The following is a 20,323-nucleotide window of genomic DNA, read 5'->3' on the forward strand; positions in this document are numbered from 1 at the left end:
TTGAACTCCACAGATACCAACCACACTTTGAATGCTTCACTGATATATTTATTAGCATATTTCCCCATTTCAGATGATGGTGACAAAAAGTAGATGGAGATCCCACCCTATCCACCCCCCAATAAATTACAGAATTACAAACACAGATTGACTTAGCATATACAAGCATTGGGGCATATCAAAATTCATTCTACTGGGTTACTAGAGCCAGGAGAGATCTGATCTTGGGGGCAGTCTGAGCACCTAAGGTTCAGAAATTGAGCTAAAGAGACGGCGCCATTGTGGGTCCTGCCACTGCAGTACCAGCAGAGGTGACAGAGTAGAATCATGGTGAACTGAGCTGCCTACCCCTGTCATGTGGTCTAGAAGGCAACAGTAGGCTCTTGGGTAGCTTCCAGTGAGATCCACAGTCCCATAGAAATCTGTGCCTCAGGGTTTCCATCTGCACAATGGGGATAATAATCCTGTCCTAAAGATGTCACAGGGCTATCATGAAGCTCCAAATAGACACAATTTGTCAAAAATGCTTTGCCAAAGTTCCAGTGCCAGGCAAATTTAAGGGAATTCAATTGATTGACTGTAATTGTTAGAGTGCCCCAGGTATAACGGTGGACTGGCTCATGGGTCCAGGGGCCATGCAACTGATAGAACTCCTATGGTGTGCCTTAGGTGGGCACAAATCAATGGTGAGTAATGCCTGCTGCAAAGCCAAGTTTCTTGAGTTTCTTGGCCCCAGGAAGTCACCAAGGCCAAGTACCTGGGTCAGGGCTAGGGAAAGTCACTGGGGAAGTTACAGAAAAGTCACAGGGGTCAAAGAGAAGGAAGAAGGTGGCATATAAAGCAGGGAGTAGTTACTATCATCACACACAAAAATAGATACCCATTGGATGAAGGGCATTGAATTAGTAGTAAGGATGAAAGACAGAGCCAGCAGGGAGAGGGAGATGTCACAGCAGCGGAGAGAGGAATGCTGTCCCAAATAGGCTGTCTTGCTGCCACCCTCATTCTAAAAGGATAATGCCATAATGCCAGTGTCTATCTATCTGTAGAGAAAGGGATAGCAGGGAGAGAGAACCAATAACATAATAATCTGACCAAAGGGTAGGGATCCCTTCCTCCTGCTACACTGCTGCCCAGCATCTTAATGAGGTGTCAGGTATAGAGAAGCAACTAGTTGGTGCACTTTGAGGCTGAGGCCAGAGCTGGGCCCAAAGCACTACAAAGGCAATAGTGGGCTTCTGGAAAAATGCAGTGGTTGTCAGCACTGTTGAAAGATAGTTAATCCGCCTGTACATAGGCATGGTTTTGGGGAGCTGATCACTAGGTGCCTATGATTTTTAAGACTGAGCATCACAGACGGTCCTTAAAGAAGAGGAAGGTGGCCCATTTATTAATAATTTGAAACGGGCTACCAAGGAGACTCAGTGAATGAGCCAGATCGGGGAGAGGCGCAGCAAAGACAAACCCTCTATAGGCTTCCGTTTGGGGAAGGGGGCAGGAAAATCTCTAGTTGCTCCTGCTGCTGCTGCTTTCGCCTAACTCCCTTGGCAAGGGGCTTGGGCCTCCTGGGGAACTGGGGAGGTTGCCTCACAGGGTACCAGCTGGCACCTACAAGTTAAGGCAAACAAGCCAATAGAGCACATTGAAGATGAAGAAGGTCACTGGGAAAACAACTCGCGAGTAGTTATCCAGGCGGTAGACGTGGATGCAGAGGCGGCCCTGCTGCCAGGTACTGCCCTCACAATCAGGAACCATGCAGAAGTACTTCTTAAAACGCTTGCACCACTCACAGATGGCCAGCTTGGAGTAGAGTCTGCGGGGACCCTCAGGGCTACCAGGGCTAGGGGACTGCTGGGCTGAGCAAGACGGGCGGTCCTCTCCATCACTTCCCTCAGTGGTGACAATCTGGCACACAAAAGCTTCCTGATGTTGTCGGGTACAGGCTCGGGCACGTGCACGGGCACGGGTATGGGCACGGCTATCGATACAAGGCTAAAATGGACAAGGAAAGAAGTGGGGAAAAGTCAAGGGAAGAAAAGCCAAGTCTAGGTGCTGCCTCCGGATTTTCTGAAAACTGTCTTTGGCACACCATATCTTGGCTTGTTACCTCTAACTTCTCACCATTACATCGGGAAGTTGATTCAACTCCCCCCACAGCCCTGGGTAATACCCCATCACTCAGCAAGCTGACCACCCATGTGCCATAACCCTAATGCCCTTGCTAGAATGTCTTCACACTCCAAATCCTTGCCACCACTCCCATACCCAGTTCATACATGGCGGAGTTTTGGAGAAGCATGGGCTTTGGTCTGGTTGTAGATCAGGAAGTTGAGCACAGCAAACTCCAACAGAGCGCAGAAGCAGAAGACGAAGCAGATGGCGATATAGAAATCCAAGGCTGTGATATAGGAGACACGCGGGAAATTTTTACGAGAAAAGGTGCCCAACGTGGTCATGGTAACAACAGAGGTGACCCCTGCAAGAGCACAGGAGTGGAGGTGGACTCAGCTTCTGACCTATATGCTACATTGGTTGAAGGACTCCATGACAAGGCAACTCTGCTGTGGCCCAGCCAACTCCCAGCCATGTGCCTATGTGTATGCCTCTTTCCCCTCTTACCTACAGAAGTCCGGGCAGGAGCAGACTCTGTCTTGATCCAAAAGGAAACCCAGGAGAGCATCGTGGTCATGGAAGAAGGGACATAGTTTTGAAAGGCAACATAGCCAAACTGCCTGCTCACATTGAAGAATATCGTCATGACCATGAAGTCACCTGAAAGACAGAAAAAACGCCACTGCATTACATGAAGGTCTCTCTTAAGCAGGACATGCACAGTAAGGGTTTCACCGTTCATCTCACAGTATTCCCTAGGATACAGGCATGATGTTACAATGCAATATATGCAAATAGGATCAGAAGAAGTCCAGAAAAAAGACTTACTGCAAGACCCATGGCCAGTTAACAGCTAAGTCAAGGCCAGAATCTTAATAGCTTCTTTCTCAGTTCACTCTCCCACACTCAATGTCTGTCTCTGCAGGGTGGCAAGAGAGCCCAGTGAAAGTGAAAAAAACAGCCTTTTAGATATCATGCCCATGCAGCTGATATCCAGGTGGCTGACTGAGGACTTCACACCCACTAAGCCCACTGAGACATGTCATATCTGGACTGCTGGCCCTCAGAATGTCTACTCTCAGCAAATGAGACCAGGGATGTCTGTGCTGTGGTGGGGAAGCACAGAATGCTTTCAGTCTCCTTTCTACACATTCGTATGATGGCAAAATGCCTTAGTGAGGGAGCACTGCTCCACTGACGGTCAAAACCGGGACTAGCGTGCTCCCTAAACTTTTGGTGGCTCCCTATTCCACATGAGCTATAGACTCAATCTGCACTCTGGACTCTGAGGCTAAAGGCCCACCATGACCCATCTCCAACTGACATTTTACACTCACACTGTCACACATCTTACCCAAAGCCAATCCCATCTGCTCACAGATTTCCTAAGATAGCCTGCAAATTTATACCAATAATCTAACCCTGGACTCTCTGGTCTTAGTCTAGGACCTCTAACCCAAATTGAATGTTTCAGGAAAATAGAAGAATGAGCTTAAAAGGAACATTTCAGTCAGCCCTCCAGACGTCAGATCTGTGGAGTACATATCCACAGGGCAGACTAAGGTCCTCATAGTCACTTGGACACTGTGTCCCTGGTCATGGCTTTCAGCTAGACAGTCATGGCTCCTCCAGGACCTGATGACAAAGTATATGTTTAGTTGGCATCTTTTTAAATACCATTCATGCTGCTTTATGCTCTGATGAACCTTCTCCATGATAGCAGGAGGCATGTTATCATGACTCCTGGGCTTGTGTGGGCTTTTCTCTGAACCCAGGACATCATTTTCCACTCTCAGCATCACATTGGAATTGTGATACTATAGAACTCCTAGGCCTATAATTAGGTGTGCTTTTAAGTCCCTTCAAGGCAGGGCTCATGTGGGCCCTGTGGCTTAGCCACTGCCCATCCAAGCTCAGAACAGTCTGGAACCCAGCAGACACTCAGCAACTCTTGCTCTTGCCAGGCAACATCTCTGTAAAGCAGAGCAGAACACTAACCTGTCTTTGTGTCCTGTTTTGGAAAGTAGATCACCTGCCCAGCAGGTCAGGGTGGGTTGGAGCTGAATGAGAAGAGCTGAATTACTACTCACCTTGCTTGGCAGCACTGAAACTCAAGGAACAAGATTTCTCAGATTCGTCTGGAAAAAGGCAAGGGAGTGACCTGTTTTCAGTGGGAAACCTATGTGTTGAGTATAGCTTTGCGATAGAACTCCTCCAAGCTTATGCACAGACCACCCTCACACTTGCCTACTGGCCAGAATGTATTTATCAAAAGTCCTCTTGCCCTGGGATCTTGACTGCAATTTAAGGCACTTCTAATTGCTGGGTTTATTTAATATATGGCCAAAAAAAGAAGCTTCTCCATTCATCAAGAGGTGGCAATTTGTCTTGAAGGACAAGAGAAAGATGCTAACACACGCTTTTTTCTTCCTGAGGAGTTAGAGAAGCACAGGTAAGAAAAGCATATATATCTGGGGCTGAGGAACCAAAGCAAAAAATACACGCTAAAGACGGTTTTATGCTCAAACTCTTATCCTCCTTGAACAGACCGTCGTTGGTCACTGCAATGTCAGAGGGACACAATTAAAAAGATCATGGCCAGAGGACTGGGACTAGAAGGATGAATGGACCCAAAGCTTTGAAGAATAAGGGAAGAAAAAAAATCCTAGGGCTATGTAGACTACAACAGACTATGATCCATGCCGGGAATGATAATGCTGATCCTTTCATCTCGGCCCTGTGAAACAGTGGCTGGACTAAAGTAAGCTGGATAGTTCCAAGGAAAAATAACTAGACCCAATGTGTGGAACTTCCAGAGACTCCAATTTCAGATGAACAGGAAGACTATTCTGATGGGCAGAACTGTCTAGAGAAGAAAGAAACCTCCTTGTAAGACAGTGAATTCCTGACCAGCAATAATATTCCATTGGAGGGTCCACAGTCATCAGTGAAGGACAAGCCACTCCCTGGGGCAGGGCTGGACTCTCTTTGAACCTCCTGAAACACAGATTCTCTGGCCGAAAGTCCAAGATGGCCAGAGTAGCAGGCTACCACTGAATTCTGAACCCTTAGGAGATGATCACATAAGTATGCTCCAGATGGAGAGATCTGTCCTAGGGTCCAGCTGGAAGAGTTTGGACTCTGAAGTCCAAAGATAACTCTGACACTGAAGGAACCATGTCTCAAGATCAACTAGTCTCTAGCAGAGGAGAAAGAAGACCTCTTTTCTCCTCAACAATCCTCCTCACTCCCAAGGAGGTCTGATGCTTACCTACTGTCACCGCTTTGGTGATGATACTGGCGCTGGGGCTTTGTAGTCACTAGGGCACCATTTTGAAACAATGCACAATCATCTACTAAATGGAACCACGAGTGACTTAAAAGCCCCTGGGCCTTATCTCCTCTGTCACTTTTGATGATAGGTCCCCACCTATCTGGGAAAAACTGAGTTGTGGAAAGCCAAGAGGCAGGCCTATGGTTAGCTGGCAGAAGAGCAAGGCTCCCAAGTCAAAGGTAGTAATACTGCTTCCCCAGAGTTCCTAAGAAAAAAGGCAAGTATTTGTAACACATTCCAGCCCTCTTCCCCTTCCTAGTACTGTGCAAGCAAAGCTCTGGCCACATGAGCACGAGCTTTCCCTCACTCAGAGAATGACTCAATAATGACTCAACAAATGAAACAAAAGCAGATTTTTCTGCCTAGTCACATGGTAGCAGAACAAGATGCCTCTCACGACAAATGGCTGGTTGGGTGACTGGCTCCATCCACACTCTGGAAACGATGAGGGCAGTGCCTTCACTGCCCTGAACTTGGTTAGGACGCGTGGAGAGTGTTTCCAGGGCTGCTCTGGGAGCTACCCTGGGGAGGTACCTTAGCTCCTCATTCAGATCACCTAGGAACATAAGTGAAGATGCTCACATCTAATTGCAAGCTGAAGTGTAAGAGGCCCAGGGCCTTCCCTTTTAGTCTTTCTTAGAGAAAAGGTCAGAAAACCAGTGGTCACTATGCTTATGTTAAATCCACCATGAACTCTGACAAGAATTTGTGCTTTTTAGACCAGTTCCTTTAAGATAAATGCAATGCAGCAGCCACTGTAGCTGCTGTAACTTCCTCCAGACTATCCCAGCCTTAAACTTGCCGACATTAGAGCTCCAGCCTCCACCTCCCACTATAATGGACTTTGCTTCCCATTCAGCCAGCTTGGATTGGTTCTGGGTATGGAGAACTCATATGAGCTCCGTTCCCCAAAGTCATCCAAGTAGGTCAGTGTTGTAACCTTGAAACTGAAGAGTCCCCATGAAAAAGCCAGCTGCACATTCTGACAGCAACAGAACTTTATCTACTTACCTAATGTCTCAAGGGGCTTGGCAAAGCACTTACTTCTTTGCAGATAAGACTGAGACATAGTTACAAAGTCTCAGTTTCCTCTGCAAACAGTTGTAAGTGCTTAGCAATTATGAGACAGGAGCCGTGTCTTACAATATTTCCATGGGATTACTGCAAAGCATTTGTATGGATGGCCATCTCCAATCATCCCTACCACCTTCCTGGACTTCCGCCAAGCCCTGGTTTCCATGGCACACTTACCAGCTGGGGTTGAGATTATTTCAGTTTTGTTGCTCACTCCTGTAAAATAAAACTGGAAGAGCTTCCAGGAGTTCTTCTCATTGATTTCAAGCTTGAAATTTTCCCACTTGTAGGTCATCTCATTCTCAGGATAAGAAACTGTAAAGCAATGTGAGAAAGAGGGTCATATGAGACTTGGAAGCCCATCTGGGTCTCCAATAGCATGGAGTCAGCCTGCACAATGCCTTGGAGTCCTGTCTGTGGTCTCACCAGCTGTGGGATCTTGCCTCTCTTACCTCATTGTTGAAGTCCATTCAATAAGTGCATTACTGAGCATTCCTCAGTATCAGGCCGTGGGCTGGAAATACAGAGATGAGCAAGGCATGAACCTATCCTCAAAAATTTACATATAATTTTGTAAGACAGTGAGTATATTACTGTGATTTTTGGAGGTGCTCTGAAAAACCTATGCCTGTGGAACAGTGGGGAAACAAAGCAGATAAAGATCATTTGCAGACATAGTCAGAAAAGACTTCATAAAGCAGGTGATAGCCCCATTAATCTTGAAACTCAAGTAAATATTCTCAATAAGAATGAGATTGAAGTGACTAAGGGGCAGCATAGAAAGGTGAAACACCTTGTGTATTGTGGAAAAGCCAAAAGTTCAGGATGGCTAGCTCACAGAGGATGAGGAGCACAGGAGTGGGTGGCAGAGTACAGTTCATGAATGGTTCTGAGGATCATCTTAAGGAATTTCAAATTGATTCATGACAGTTAAGGGCAGATTTGAAAGTGAGAAGTGATCTGGTCTAGGTGACCTTTCAGCTAGGTCGCTTTGGTCCTTCCATGAGGATAGCATGTTGGCGAAACAGGCCAGCGTAGTAATCCAGTCACAATTAAATTAATGCAAGTGGAAGTCAAAGCTGTGACAAAGTGCATACAAATAGACAGCATTGATAGAGACTGGGAGGAAACACCAATAAGATGTGCAGATTGATTAGATACAGGAAGTGAGGGAGACGGAACACCAAAGTTCTTGATTTGGGCAACTGGGTTGGGTGATGGTGCTCTTCAATGAGACAAATGGGAACACAGAAGCAACACTCCTGTTTTGGTGATAGAGGTTTGGAGGAGACAATGAATTTTGTTTCGGACATGTGCAGTTTCAAAGTGAAGATGTGGCAAAAGTCCAAGTGAAAGATGACAAAGGCCTAAACCAAGGCAGTGCCAGATGGAGAGAAGCACACATACTTGAGGTACATTTCAGAGGCACGTGGACGGGTTGAGTAACACAGTATTGTTGGCAGGAAAGGAAATGAGGGTGGAAGATGGAAGCCCTGCACAACCTTGGCACCGTTTTAGGCGAAAAGCAGAGGCAGAAAAATGTAAACGGCAAGGATGAGAAAAAGAAGGAGCCCAGCATGTCTCTGGGGCCCCAGAAACCTAAGAAGGTACTCACAGCTAGAGAAAGACAGAGGGCAAGAGTGAGAATCCATTGGAAATCTCAGCATGTGGAGTGAGCATCCAGCATCAATGGTCATCCTGGAAGGGAGAAAGGAGCTTCATTAGGCTGATCCTAAGCACTTTCATATCCACCCAACTTTGGTCTAGGGACCAACACCAATGAATAGCCAGAGTTGATTTTGTTTGTTTGTTTATTTGAGACAGAGTCTCACTCTGTCACCCAGGCTAGAGTTCAGTGACATGAGCTCAGCTCACTGCAGTCTCTTGCCTCCCAGGCTCAAACAGTTCTCGTGCCTCAGCCTCCCAATTAGCTGGAATTAGCGCCATCATGCCACACTAATTTTTGCATTTTTAGTAGAGACAGGGGTTTTCCATGATGGCCAGGCTTGTCTAGAACTCCTGATCTCAAGTGATCTGCCCGCTGCAGCCTCCAAAGGGGTTGCTGTGCTCACAGGCATGAGCCACCGCACCTGGCCCTCAGTAGAATTTAAGACAAAAAGCTCAAAGGAGAGATAACAAAAGAAAAAACAAAACAAAACAAATAGGCAAATAGCTTAGAAGTATCTGGCTACTCTGGGCTCCATCATTAGAGAAACATATGGACCAACTTTGATAGGCTTTTTTTTTTCCTCACCCAGCCCAGTTTCCAGGACCTGCCAACATCCTCCCACTCTTCCCCACCTTCCTGCCCCCGACACACAATCTTCCCCTGTTGGGAATTCAAGTATCCAACCTGATCTTAGGTACCTTTGCCACTGCTGTGCTGCTGCACCTCCTGAACAACTCCACCACTGTGGACGTATCTTTATAGCCAGTGCCCACTTGGGATGGAATTGTCTAGGTAATGCAGTCATACTGACACATCCTAGTTGGGGGAGTTCTGGACTTGGAGCCAAGTAAGTGGGTACCAGTTCCAGCTCTGTCACAAACTTGGTGTGTGGCTTGAAGCAGTATCTTCCTATTTTGAGGCCTCCATATCTGTTACATGAGGGAGCTGAGCTCATGGTCTAGGAAAGCTGGACAGGCCCTTAGAGGTATCATTCAGAATAAGATCTCTGCCTATGGATCTTTAGCTAAAATTATCAGAAGGGGAGAGAGAATCCCAGAAGGTGAGACTCCAGAGGCTCGACATACCTAATTGTGTACAGCACCTTGCCATCCTTGTAGATGCGGACCATCTGGTTGGGCATCGTGATCTCATGCTCTTGGGTTCTCTTAGAATTTCTAAAAAAGGTGTCTGGGATCCATAGCTGGCTCACCACGTTGCCACTCATAACAAGAGACTCAAAGGTGTCATTGTAACAGAGGCGTTCATCATACCAGGTCTGGGAGAATATGATGTCAATGGTGTATTCCTGGTGGGAAGGACAGAAAAGCAGACACTTGGGGATAAGCAGAAAAAGGACATTGACATGTTAACATATTGTTTGCCACTCCCTAACCTAGAATCCTAAAGGCAATGTGGTGGAATTTATAGAGCACTGGGCCAGTAAGCAAGTCAACACTCTCTCAGTCCCCACATTTCCACAGTAAATCAAAGATCCCAGCTCAAAATTGTTTTAAAAATTTACAAGCACAACACACACCATTGATTGCATACAGTGAAGTTTCCCCTTTCAATTTTTATTTAGGGAGGACAAATATTAATTAACCCCAATCCTTCATTCTCCAGAATTAAAATAAAAATAAAGTGTTTTGGATGTCTGGTGCTATGGCTCATGCCTGTACTCCCAGAAGTTTGGGAGGCCAAGGCAGGAGGATCACAAGGTGAGGAGTTCGAGACTAGCCTTGCTAACATGGTGAAACCCCATCTCTACTAAAAATACAAAAATTAGCCGGGCATGGTGGCGGATGTCTGTAATTCCAGCTATTGGGGAGGATGAGGCAGCAATATGCCTTGAACCTGGGAAAAGGGCATTACAGTGAGCTGAGGTTGTGCCACTGTGCTACAGACTGGGTGACAGAGCAAGACTCCATCTCAAAAAAAAAAAAAAAAAAAAAAAAAAAAAAAAAAAATTTTAAAAAAAAAAAAAAAAAAAAAAAAAAAAAAGAAGTGTTTTGAGTCACAAGAGAAATGTCTATTTAGTCTCATGTTTTTTAAACAAGAAGAACCTTTTTTTCCCCTTGTTTTGTTTTTGCTTTCAAATAAGTGCCTGTAACCTCTGAATGTGTGTGTGCATGTGCATAGATATATCCATGATTATTTGGTCTCCAGATATTCTCTGTCCCATAAAATGTCTGTTAAACATAAACAATGATATTTAATAGGAAGAAGCTAGAAATGTGCACCACTGGTGTTGAAGGGAGGAAAAAACCCGACAGCTATAGAACTGCAAGCAGCTAGAGCAGCAAGTACCACAACTAGGCCAAGGTAGAGCTCCGACGGCTAGCCCAACATCCTTTATTTTAGAGATAAGGAAACTATGAGGCTCCATGAGAAAGGGGTCAATCCAAAGTCACACAAATAGTCAATAGCAGCCTTGCCCTGGACGGATTTCACTTGCAACAACAATCCTTTTAGGTACCAAGGTCCAGTTTTCTCTGCAGAATCCCTAGGTCTTTCCCCTGAGTTCTGCATCCAACAATGAATACACACAACTATGGAGGTAGGTAGGGCCCTTAGGGAAGAAATAAAGAAAATCCCTAATTGTCTTTGCTGCCAAGCCACCAAACTGCTGGGAGCCAGCCATGGAAGAGAAGACTGAGAATGTTCCCTGGAGTAGGCCAGAGTAGCACACAGAAAAGAGCTGGCAGAGCCTGGCTCCCATTTGTATAAGAGTCTCTGACTCCGCCCTGCCCCACCTGCCTCCACAAATAGCCTTCCAAGTATTTCTACTGTCCCAAGTGGCTGGCAGTTCCAACTTGGCTAGCAGAGCCTCCTTCATTTCCAGGCTTCATGAACCGCTTGGTAGCCTGCAGGAAGCCTTTCCGTCTGCACTCACACTGTGCTTATGCTTTATGTTATGAAGTGTTTCAAAAGAGCATTTAATTTCTATTTGACAATTTTAAGTTCATTGCATATCAACTGATAACTAAAAGTTCACTTTTTCCCCAGTTTGACAAAGGAGCTTGTGATGTACATCTCTTTTAGCTCAGCCAAAACTCTAGAAATTCAGTTTTGGAACTAGAATCAACTGCGATAATTACCACAGCAAAAAAAAAAAAAAAAAAAAAAAAAAGAAAAAATCCTTATAAAAAAAAAAAAAAAAAAAAAAAAAAGCCGGGCGCGGTGGCTCAAGCCTGTAATCCCAGCACTTTGGGAGGCCGAGGCAGGTGGATCACAAGGTCAAGAGATCGAGACCATCCTGGTCAACATGGTGAAACCCCGTCTCTACTAAAACTACAAAAAATTAGTTGGGCATGGTGGCGCGTGTCTGTAGTCCCAGCTACTCAGGAGGCTGAGGCAGGAGAATTGCCTGAACCCAGGAGGCGGAGGTTGCGGTGAGCCGAGATCGCACCATTGCACTCCAGCCTGGGTAATGAGAGAGAAACTCGGTCTCAAAAAAAAAAAAAAAAAAATAGTTAGCAACTATTGATGCTACAATGGGCAGTCATTCCCAGATTACTCATTGCCTTTTAATCTCAGACTGGGTGTTCCAAAACCACACACTCAGGTTTTCCTCCCTGAGGACAAGGCCTGCTCTCTATACAACATTTGACTAAAAGATGTTGAAACTCCCCTCAAGCAGCTACACCAAGTATGTACCCAATGCCAGGACTCACATTTCTGAGAAGGCTCAGCTTCCTCAAATGTAAAACAGGGATCCATATCCTAATGGCAGCTTTGGCTTCCATGCAGGCTGTCATGAGGATCCAAGGAGACAAGAATTGCTGGGTACTGGCATATTCTGTGACTGTGTGGCAGAAGCATGCGTCCCCTCCTTACCAAGTACACCACCGAACAGGGACCTCTCACAGCTTTAAAAAACTGTTTGGAACCATGTAGAAGGCAAGACATCTCAGGATAATTTAAAACTACATGTAACAGTTTGGAATTTACAAAAGACTCTTGGCTCAGGATAAAGCACCACCTTACTGGCCAAAGAAAATACAGTTTTTGGCTCTTTTGTGAACTGCCCTATGTTTCATGCTAGGTTTGGTGACTGCTGGGTTATTAGACTATATCCTTAGAGCATTGTCAGGTGAGGCCACTGCTGGCAGGATGAAGCAAACCAAAGCAACTTAGCACCCCCTGCTCCATTTGTTAATATGTGTGTTCTCTTCACTTCACCTAAGGAAATTTAGCTGCCACCAATTGTGTGGAGAGTGATATGTTAGAAAAGAATGAACAAACCAGCTTGTTGGAAATTGTACTGGTTACTTACAAATTAGGTTGGCTGTGCCTTAAAGTCAAGCCAAAGGAGCAAAGAAATAGAACAAAGGAACAGAGAAATAGATATGCAAATTTCTAGGAACCATGAGGTTACTGTGGACTGAGCACTATATTTGGCTTTTGGGATGCTAAAGGGGAGAGGCAGAGACTGGTGCAGGATGCTCTCTGCCCAGCTAGAATACATCCTGAGCCACTTTCCCCACTCCTACACCGATGACCTGAAACGGTCAGCAATGTCCACAATGGTGGGACCACAAGCCCTCTACCTATGGTTCTTGCACAGAACTTAGTGTTTCTTAGTTTATAAACAATGCTAGCAAAACTAATTGCTAAATTCATACTCATTTTAAAAAGGTAAATTGCAAGACAAAAAGGAGACTACAATTCTCATAGTGGTAAACACACTGTTAGCAGTGAAAAAGTAAATATGACATCAAGGGAAGAGACAAAAAAAAAAAACAGCAATTTTAAAGTGTAGACAGAAACTCAAAAGCATCTGTCTGCTCTCATGTATCTGTCCTTTCTTGTTAGTTCTCAGCAACTCCATTTTAGGAGTTGCTCTAACAGAAGAACATAATAATCATGTGTAGCAGGCAGACTCTGAGATGTCCACCAATGTTCTTCACTTCCTGGTATTTGTGCCCTTCTGTAATCCCCTCCACTTTACTGTGGGATGGACCTCATGATTTGCATCTGATGAGGAGAGTACCACAGAAGCAATGGGATGTCACTCCTAAAATTAGATTATAAAAAGCCTGTGATTTTAATCTTAAGCATCTTCTCTACAATTCCTCACTCAGAAGGAAGCCAGCTACCATACTGTGAGCTACCCTGTGGATAGGTGCACATGGCAAGGATGGAGGGAGATCTCCAGACCCCACCCAGAGAGGAAATGAATCCTGCCAGTCCCCTGAGTAGTCTTGGAAATGGATCCTCTCTCAGTTGAGCCTTCAGATGAGACTCCAGCCCCAGCTGACACCTTGATTACATGTTTGTGAAAGACTCTGAAACAAAGAACCCAGCTAAGCCATGCCTGGATTCCTGACCCACACAAACTGTGAGATAATGATTATTGCTTTAATAAGACACTATGTTTTGGGGGTAATTTGTTATATAGTATTGCATAAATAGTGTGCCTGAACAATCAGGCAGTCAAAGCCTCATGGTGGCGGCGGTGGGGGACCTTGCTCTTCCACTTAGCCTATGTAAACACCTTGATTTTCCATGAAGGTTAACTTATCTTTGAGGGTCTATTTGCAAGGCCCACCTAAGAGCCAAAGCTCTAAACTCACCCAGTCACATGGCACTTTTTGGGTACCAGTGAATATGCTAAAATTTTGTTTGCCCTGGGCCAAGCCAATTCTGTGGCTGTGATGGAGTTGCTTATCACAGCCTTCCTCAGTGTCAGGCTCTGAAGATGCAAGTGATTCTTGCAGAACATCTTTCATCACTAATTTGCTTAGCTAACATATACTGAGCCCTTGACAACAAGGAGCCCACGGTGGAGACAGCAAGGCAGACATACCACAAATAATTACAATGAAATGATGTAGGGAATCAGGTAAACAACTGTGATATAGGCTCTAAAGGTGTAACTGCCAAGGAAAGAAATGTGGTGTGAAAAAGAAAGAAGCAATTAACAGGTGTGGAGGTCTGGGGAGATGCCATCAATGAGATGTCGTCTGAGCTAGATAGTGAAAAAGAAGGCAGCTGACAAGTAAGAAAGTAGAACAATGGCATACCAAACAGAAAATCACTTGAAGGAGAGCTCAGAGGCACAAGGTGACCTGTGAACACCCATACTCCAACGTGACCAAAGCATGTGGTCTCTAAAGGGGTGAAGAGGAATACAACCATGGAAGGCCTTGAACTTCATGTAGTAAACAGAGCCAGTACTGCAGGAGACGAATCACTTGGGAGGCCAACTTAGTAGGTAGATTGGAGTAGGTGTATTCTAGGTGGGAGATGAGGAAAGCTAAACGGGGGCAGTGCTGACACTTGATGATACTAGTGGAAAGGAAAAAAGGGAGTAGAGCAAAAATATAGAAACAGTCTTAGAGCAAGAGCTAGTAACTTTAGACTTATGTCCATACAAATAATTATCAGAATAAAAGAGGCATTCCATTGTGGTGTTTAAAATTGCTTTATTATTTTTGTTTTCAATGGAAAAACTGGAAGATATGGCCTTGATTCTGAAGATCCTCTTCAAGTAGCAAGAGACTTACCTTTTCCAGTCTCATTCTCAAGACAGTGACTAAAAAACCCCTTCCTCCCTCCAGAAAATAAATTATTGGACTTGTTACAGACATACAGAGCAGAAAGCAGAAAGTCTGTGGAATGACCGGTAGGTTAGCCCCTGGGCTAGGAAGCACTGTAAGGAAAGTTTAGTACTCACCATGTCCTGGATAGAGAGAGGACCAAGGCTGTTGACAGAGATCTCAACAGTGACCACAGTGGCCTTTTCTGTAAGGGAAGCAGAAGCAGCAGAGGGTAAGTGTTAAAAAAGGTCATGGGACAGGGGAGGAAGAGGTCAGAGGGGATGAAAGGGGAGTCAAGTAAGTGTTGGACCACACAGTTTCAGTGTCCAATCTTATTTCTTTATTTGTTCTTCCATGACAAAACGCAGCTCATGGACTGTTAAGAATTGAACATACATCTTGAAGATCAACAACCTAGTTTAGTCCTCTCACTTTACGGTTGGAAAAACTGAAGGAGAGAAGGGAAAAGTCTTAATCAAGGTCAATGACACTGCTGAGACTAGAGTTAATATCTCTTACCCAACAGGTCAACATCGGATGCTCCTGTTCATGTGCATGGCACCCTCTTTTATAGCCCAGGTCCATTCTCCATGCCTATACCCTCAACCCCTGGACCCTCCAGGAGGGAAAGGACTTTGTTCTGCTACTCACCTCCAATGCCAGGGCGCAGTTTGTGGTCATAATTATTCAGGATAGTGTTCAGGATGCGAGAGGCTTGTGGCAGTTTGCCCACTCTGCGCCTAGTCTCAGTCTTAGTTGACTGTGCTTTCTCAGAGAGAAGCTTATTTTCCAGAAGCTGGGGCAGGGGGCCATAGACGACATCATGTGCAGAGTCTTCATCATTTGATTCAGTCTGAGGTCCCTCGACCCTAGAACATACAAATGAAAAATGAAGCTCTGCCCTGCACTCTGTAGGGGCCCCAGCTGGTGCCTCTTGGGACAGAAGCAAACCAAAATAAGTTTTCAACACAAAGCTTGATTAAATTGTGACTGGTAAAAGCAAATGATAAGAGAGTGACAGAAAAGGCTTGTGAATTTCGTTTAAATCTTGCTTCTCTTTGGGGACTTTCTATGTTGTCCATCTTTTATGATAACTCTTTTATTATTAAAAAAAATCAACAAAACTAAGACCTAGATTTTAAAAGAATGTTCCACATGAAATGAAGACGGCATTTGTGTGTGAGCGCTGGCCCACTGTGACTAGCCTTGGCCTCTAGTCGGCCTGACCAGCACCACCTGGGAGTGAGGAGCAGGCAGAGGGCCAGGGCTGAGAGGAATGCTTGCGAAAGCCAGAACAGCCTCTCCCAGAAAGGACCATAAAATTGCGGGAATCTTTTGCAGTTTTGTGGTTGTGTAATACTCGTTGCACTGGGGGCGGGGGGAGGGGGGGAAGGGAAGGAGGCTAAAGAGCAGCCTTTGTGGGTATCTAAGCAGGAAAGGCAGGAGTCCTCCACCCAGAGACAGCCATCCAGGAACTGGCTGCCCAACAGAAGTCCACCCTGAGTTCCACAGCCATGCACCACAGCCAAGAAAAAGAAGAGGATTAGTAAGACTAAGTGAATTAAACAAAAATGTTAAAGCCCGTCTGCCAAGGTATGAAACTCACCGATAGTGTTAGAAGTCCGGATAGTGCTGCCTTTGCTGGGAGGCAGTGACAAAGGGGGCTTCTGAGGTCCTGCTCACGTTCAGGTCCTTGATTTGGCTTTCTTTACACCGCTGTGTTCATATTCTGACAACTCATCAGCTGTACGCTTATGATTTGAGCCCTTTTCTGTATACATGTTCTAATTCTATAAAAAGTGTTTAAAAAATCAAAATGCCCCACCTACTAATATCTGGATCTTGTTTTATTGAAAAGAAAACTCTTAAAAAACAAACAGAAATCATTTATGACACAATAGGAGAGATTTGAACACTGAGTGGATAGTTGAGGCATGAATAAATTATTCTTAAATTTTCTGTATAATTATCGTATTTTCTTATGTTTGTGAAATCATTAATGACTACAAATACATGTTTAAACAATAACATATAAAATGATATGATGTCTGAGATATGTTTCAAGGCAATCTAAGTCAGAATTGCAGGATGGGTAGGGTAAAAGAAAATAAGAGTGGTCATAAGTTCACAAACAATGGGGCTGGTGATGGCTACATGGAGATTCCATATACTGTTCCCTCTATCTTTATATATCTTTGAAAAAATTATAACTAAAAGTCTTTTTAAAAGCCAACATCCCATATTAATCTGATATTGGAAGGCAGGAGAGTGGTTTCCATTGGGGAAGAAAGTGTATGCGGACAGGCATTTTGGAGATGCGTGTGTGTGTGTGTGTGTGTGTGTGTGTGTGTGTGTGTGTGGTGAGAGGGTTGCAATGCTCTATTTCCTGATCTAGGTGTTGGTTACATGGGCCTGTTTACTTTGTGAAAATCCACTGAGCTGTTCACTCATGAGGTCTATGCTTTTATATTGGCATGTCAATTCAACAATGATTTTTTTTAAGCCGTAAGGCAATTTGCTTCCTAAAATAATGGGTAAACAGGGCAAGAGACGTTGGCATGACCCCTGTATTGCAGACCAAGGGACTGCCAACTTGAGCAGCAAAATGCATTTTTCTGCAGTATTTTAAGCTGTTAGAATTGCTTGAGTGGCATGCAGATGTGCCAAATCCACACCATTTCTCATATATGAAGTGGTTACTTCGCATTGTGCGCTAGGGAAGAACTGGGCTTGAAAAATACAGTTTTTACTTTCAAATGCCGTATCTAGAAGATGTCCTCTTTCCCTGAGGCCAAACTCTCAGTCCTCTCAAAAGATAAGAGCCATAGACTATGTGAAGAGAGGAGGGAAAATGGAGACCTGAGAGCCTGCAAAATGAGTGATGTGGCTGGTAACATGGCACAGTCAGAATCAGCAGTCAATGGGAGGCTGAGCACTGTCAGCCAGGACCAGCTAAAAGCGTGAAGTGGCCCCTCCCAAATGTCTGAAATCCATGGACAAGATCAACCCTGTCCCTTCCCAGGTTTAAAAGTGCAGAGGCAAACAAATAAATTTGAAAGCACTGGGACCACCAAAGCCGTCCTGCCCCTAGACTAGGTCTGCAATGAAAATGATATCAGAGGGTCATAATGTGGCTTTCATCAAAAATTAGGGCTAGAAAGAATAAAAACTTGAAAAACACTCATACATTGGAATAGTGGGATTTTCCAGGCATTAACGTCTCCAGACATAATGGTCCACAATGAAGTTGAATTTCTGCACTACCCCTTCCCCAACAGTTGACTGGTGGCGGTGGTTGGGGGGGCATAAGAAGAGATGTTAGATTTATTTCCGAAATCAGATCTCTTTTCCATCCTACAGATGGAGAAACTGAAGCCCAGATAGAAGAACGACTGTGCCCAAAGTCACACAACTGATTTGAGGCTGAGCCTGGACCAGAGTCAGATATCCTGGTTCAGTGTGGCCCAGCAAACCCATTGTCACCTCCTCAGGTCTTTCCTGACACCACAGGCTGCTATGCTTGAAGAGTAGTTTCCATTTCCCCAGCCCCTTTTTCCTGCTGTTTTCCTCTCTGACCACCACTCTCTTCTTATTTCCCTCACCCCAGCGCCATCTTTTGCCCTAACCAGTCACCGTGGCAGCTTTCTCAACTAGTCCAAATCCCATTTGGAGAGATGTGGAGGACTGGAAATTGCTAGCACGCATAAAAAAACATTTACCAAGCCTCTGCAGAGGCTAGTCCCACTCCAGAACACTAGTGAGACAGCAGGGAGCCACAGAAGCCACTCCCCACTCCCCACAACGAATAAAGAAGACACAAGCTCAGTGCCATGGAAACTTCCATAAAGCTCCACAGATCAGGAAGCTTGCAAACTTGTGACACTTCACACTCAGAAGGAACCATCTCAAAACAAAAACAACAACAAGAAGGAAGCCGTCATCTTCCACCCTCGAAAGCCAGAAATCCAGGGGACAACCTTCCTACCAAGTCCCAGGGCCAGGAGAAGGGGTGAGGGAAGCTGGTTGTTCAAGGGAAACCTGAAAATGGAGAAGGGGGTTGAAATCTAGGACCCAAACCACAGACTTTAGAGGAGAGTAAGATGCCTGGCCTCTGGTTCCAGTGGGGCCAAGGCCCAGCAGGGTATCTAGGAATAAGTTAAGTTAGCGGGAAGCTATCAGCGGTGGGGAGAGGGGTATAGCTGGTGCGGGAACCCTTAAGACTAAACCAAAGCTCTTGCGTGGTACGGGCACCAAGAGGAGCAGCGAAAGGGGAAGCAAGTAAAGTCAGAGTTGCCTGGCGCAGTGCCTGGTACTCAGTAGGCACTATTAAAAAAATGTGAGCAGGAGAGAACAGACGACGCAATACTCACACATTTCTGGCGCAATTAAGTTCCCTCAGCCGCTAACCCCCTTCTCAAAATGCACCCCCGGACCCCAGGATCCTGCCCTGGCCAGTCACGCGGGGGCCGCTCCCCTCTTACTGCACAAGACTCCGAAAAGCAATGCTTCTGTGAGCGGGAGTCCGAGAACTGGAGTCCAGTCTTCCTTTAGTGGCTCCCCTTCAACGACCCCAGGAGCCCAGCCTAGAGGGAGCGGGGCGTAGGCTGGCGCGCATGGAGGGGACGCGGACTTGGCCAGCCCGCGCTCCGGCTGGGGGGCCAGGCGGGCGCGGGGCTCGAAGAACGCGGGCGGCGGCGGTCCCGGGAGCCGTCCCTGCTCCCAGGGAGAAGGAGCTGGGCGCAAAGGGCTCCTGGGACCGGGATGGAGACTCACCTCGACTGGAGGATCAATAAGATGGCGAGGAGGACTGGAAGAACTTTGGACAACATTTTCGCAGAGACCCAAGCGACCACCTGTACCGGATGTCGCAGCTCACGGTCTGGCCGCACTGAGCGCGGCGTGGAGGGTTTTGCTGGGCTTCAACTTTCACTCCTCCCACTAGCCCCGCCCCGCCGCGCTCTCCCCGCCCCATGCCCGCCCCCAGCCCCGATGGAAATCTCCGACGACGTGACGGCTGCAGCGGTGGGGAGCGGCGGATGATCGCGCGGGCGCGGGGAGGAGGCTGGAGCCCTGTCGCCTAGGCCCCGAGTCCCCCCGCCGCCACCACTGCGGCGCTGCCAGACAGCCACGGGCGGGTGAGGAGGAGGGAGGAGGCGGCGAGCCCGCGGCTCGCGGCCTGGGCAGAGGAAACTCAGGGCCCCAGGCTGTGGCCCGCAGGGAGCTGCTTCAGAAACAAGATGAGGACTGGGTGGGCTTATGCACCACGGGCGACCCCTTCCTGCTCGCTGATGCGCCGCGGGGTTAAAATGTGCTCTCTAGCTGTGGCTTCCTCACCACCACCTGTTGCACCCCATTGCTCCCCCAAGTCTCCTGGCCTCATGTAGCTGCCTCTGGTTTTCCTAGCTCTCAGTCCACAACCTCCAGTCCTTCGGAATACAAATCTTGTTACATGAAGGAGGCTGGGTAGCTCAGCACCTTCCTTGGCACAGGGAAGAAGAGAGATAGGGGTTTCCCTAGCAATCTCTGATCTGAGGTACTCCACAGGCCAAATTCCCAGGTATTTGGGTACAGGGAGGACCCACCAACAGAGAA

The 20,323-nt window shown here is 46.3% G+C and overlaps 1 protein-coding gene across 1 annotated transcript; it reads right to left on the reverse strand.

The window, feature by feature from the left end:
- Window positions 1-32: 32 nt before the first annotated feature.
- Window positions 33-19,641, reverse strand: GABRE (gamma-aminobutyric acid type A receptor subunit epsilon). The gene is made up of 9 exons (XM_017500891.2): window positions 19,505-19,641; window positions 15,383-15,600; window positions 14,869-14,936; window positions 9,275-9,495; window positions 8,136-8,218; window positions 6,698-6,835; window positions 2,620-2,772; window positions 2,277-2,476; window positions 33-1,992 (listed from the first exon to the last, which is right to left on the reverse strand). The coding sequence occupies exons 1-9, from the start codon at window positions 19,558-19,560 to the stop codon at window positions 1,609-1,611; spliced, it is 1,521 nt and encodes a 506-aa protein (XP_017356380.1). The 5' UTR covers window positions 19,561-19,641; the 3' UTR covers window positions 33-1,608.
- Between the last annotated feature and the right edge of the window lie 682 nt (window positions 19,642-20,323).

The sequence above is a fragment of the Cebus imitator genome, unplaced genomic scaffold (genome assembly GCF_001604975.1).
Source record: "Cebus imitator isolate Cc_AM_T3 unplaced genomic scaffold, Cebus_imitator-1.0 Scaffold273, whole genome shotgun sequence".
Taxonomy (NCBI): Eukaryota; Metazoa; Chordata; class Mammalia; order Primates; family Cebidae; genus Cebus; species Cebus imitator.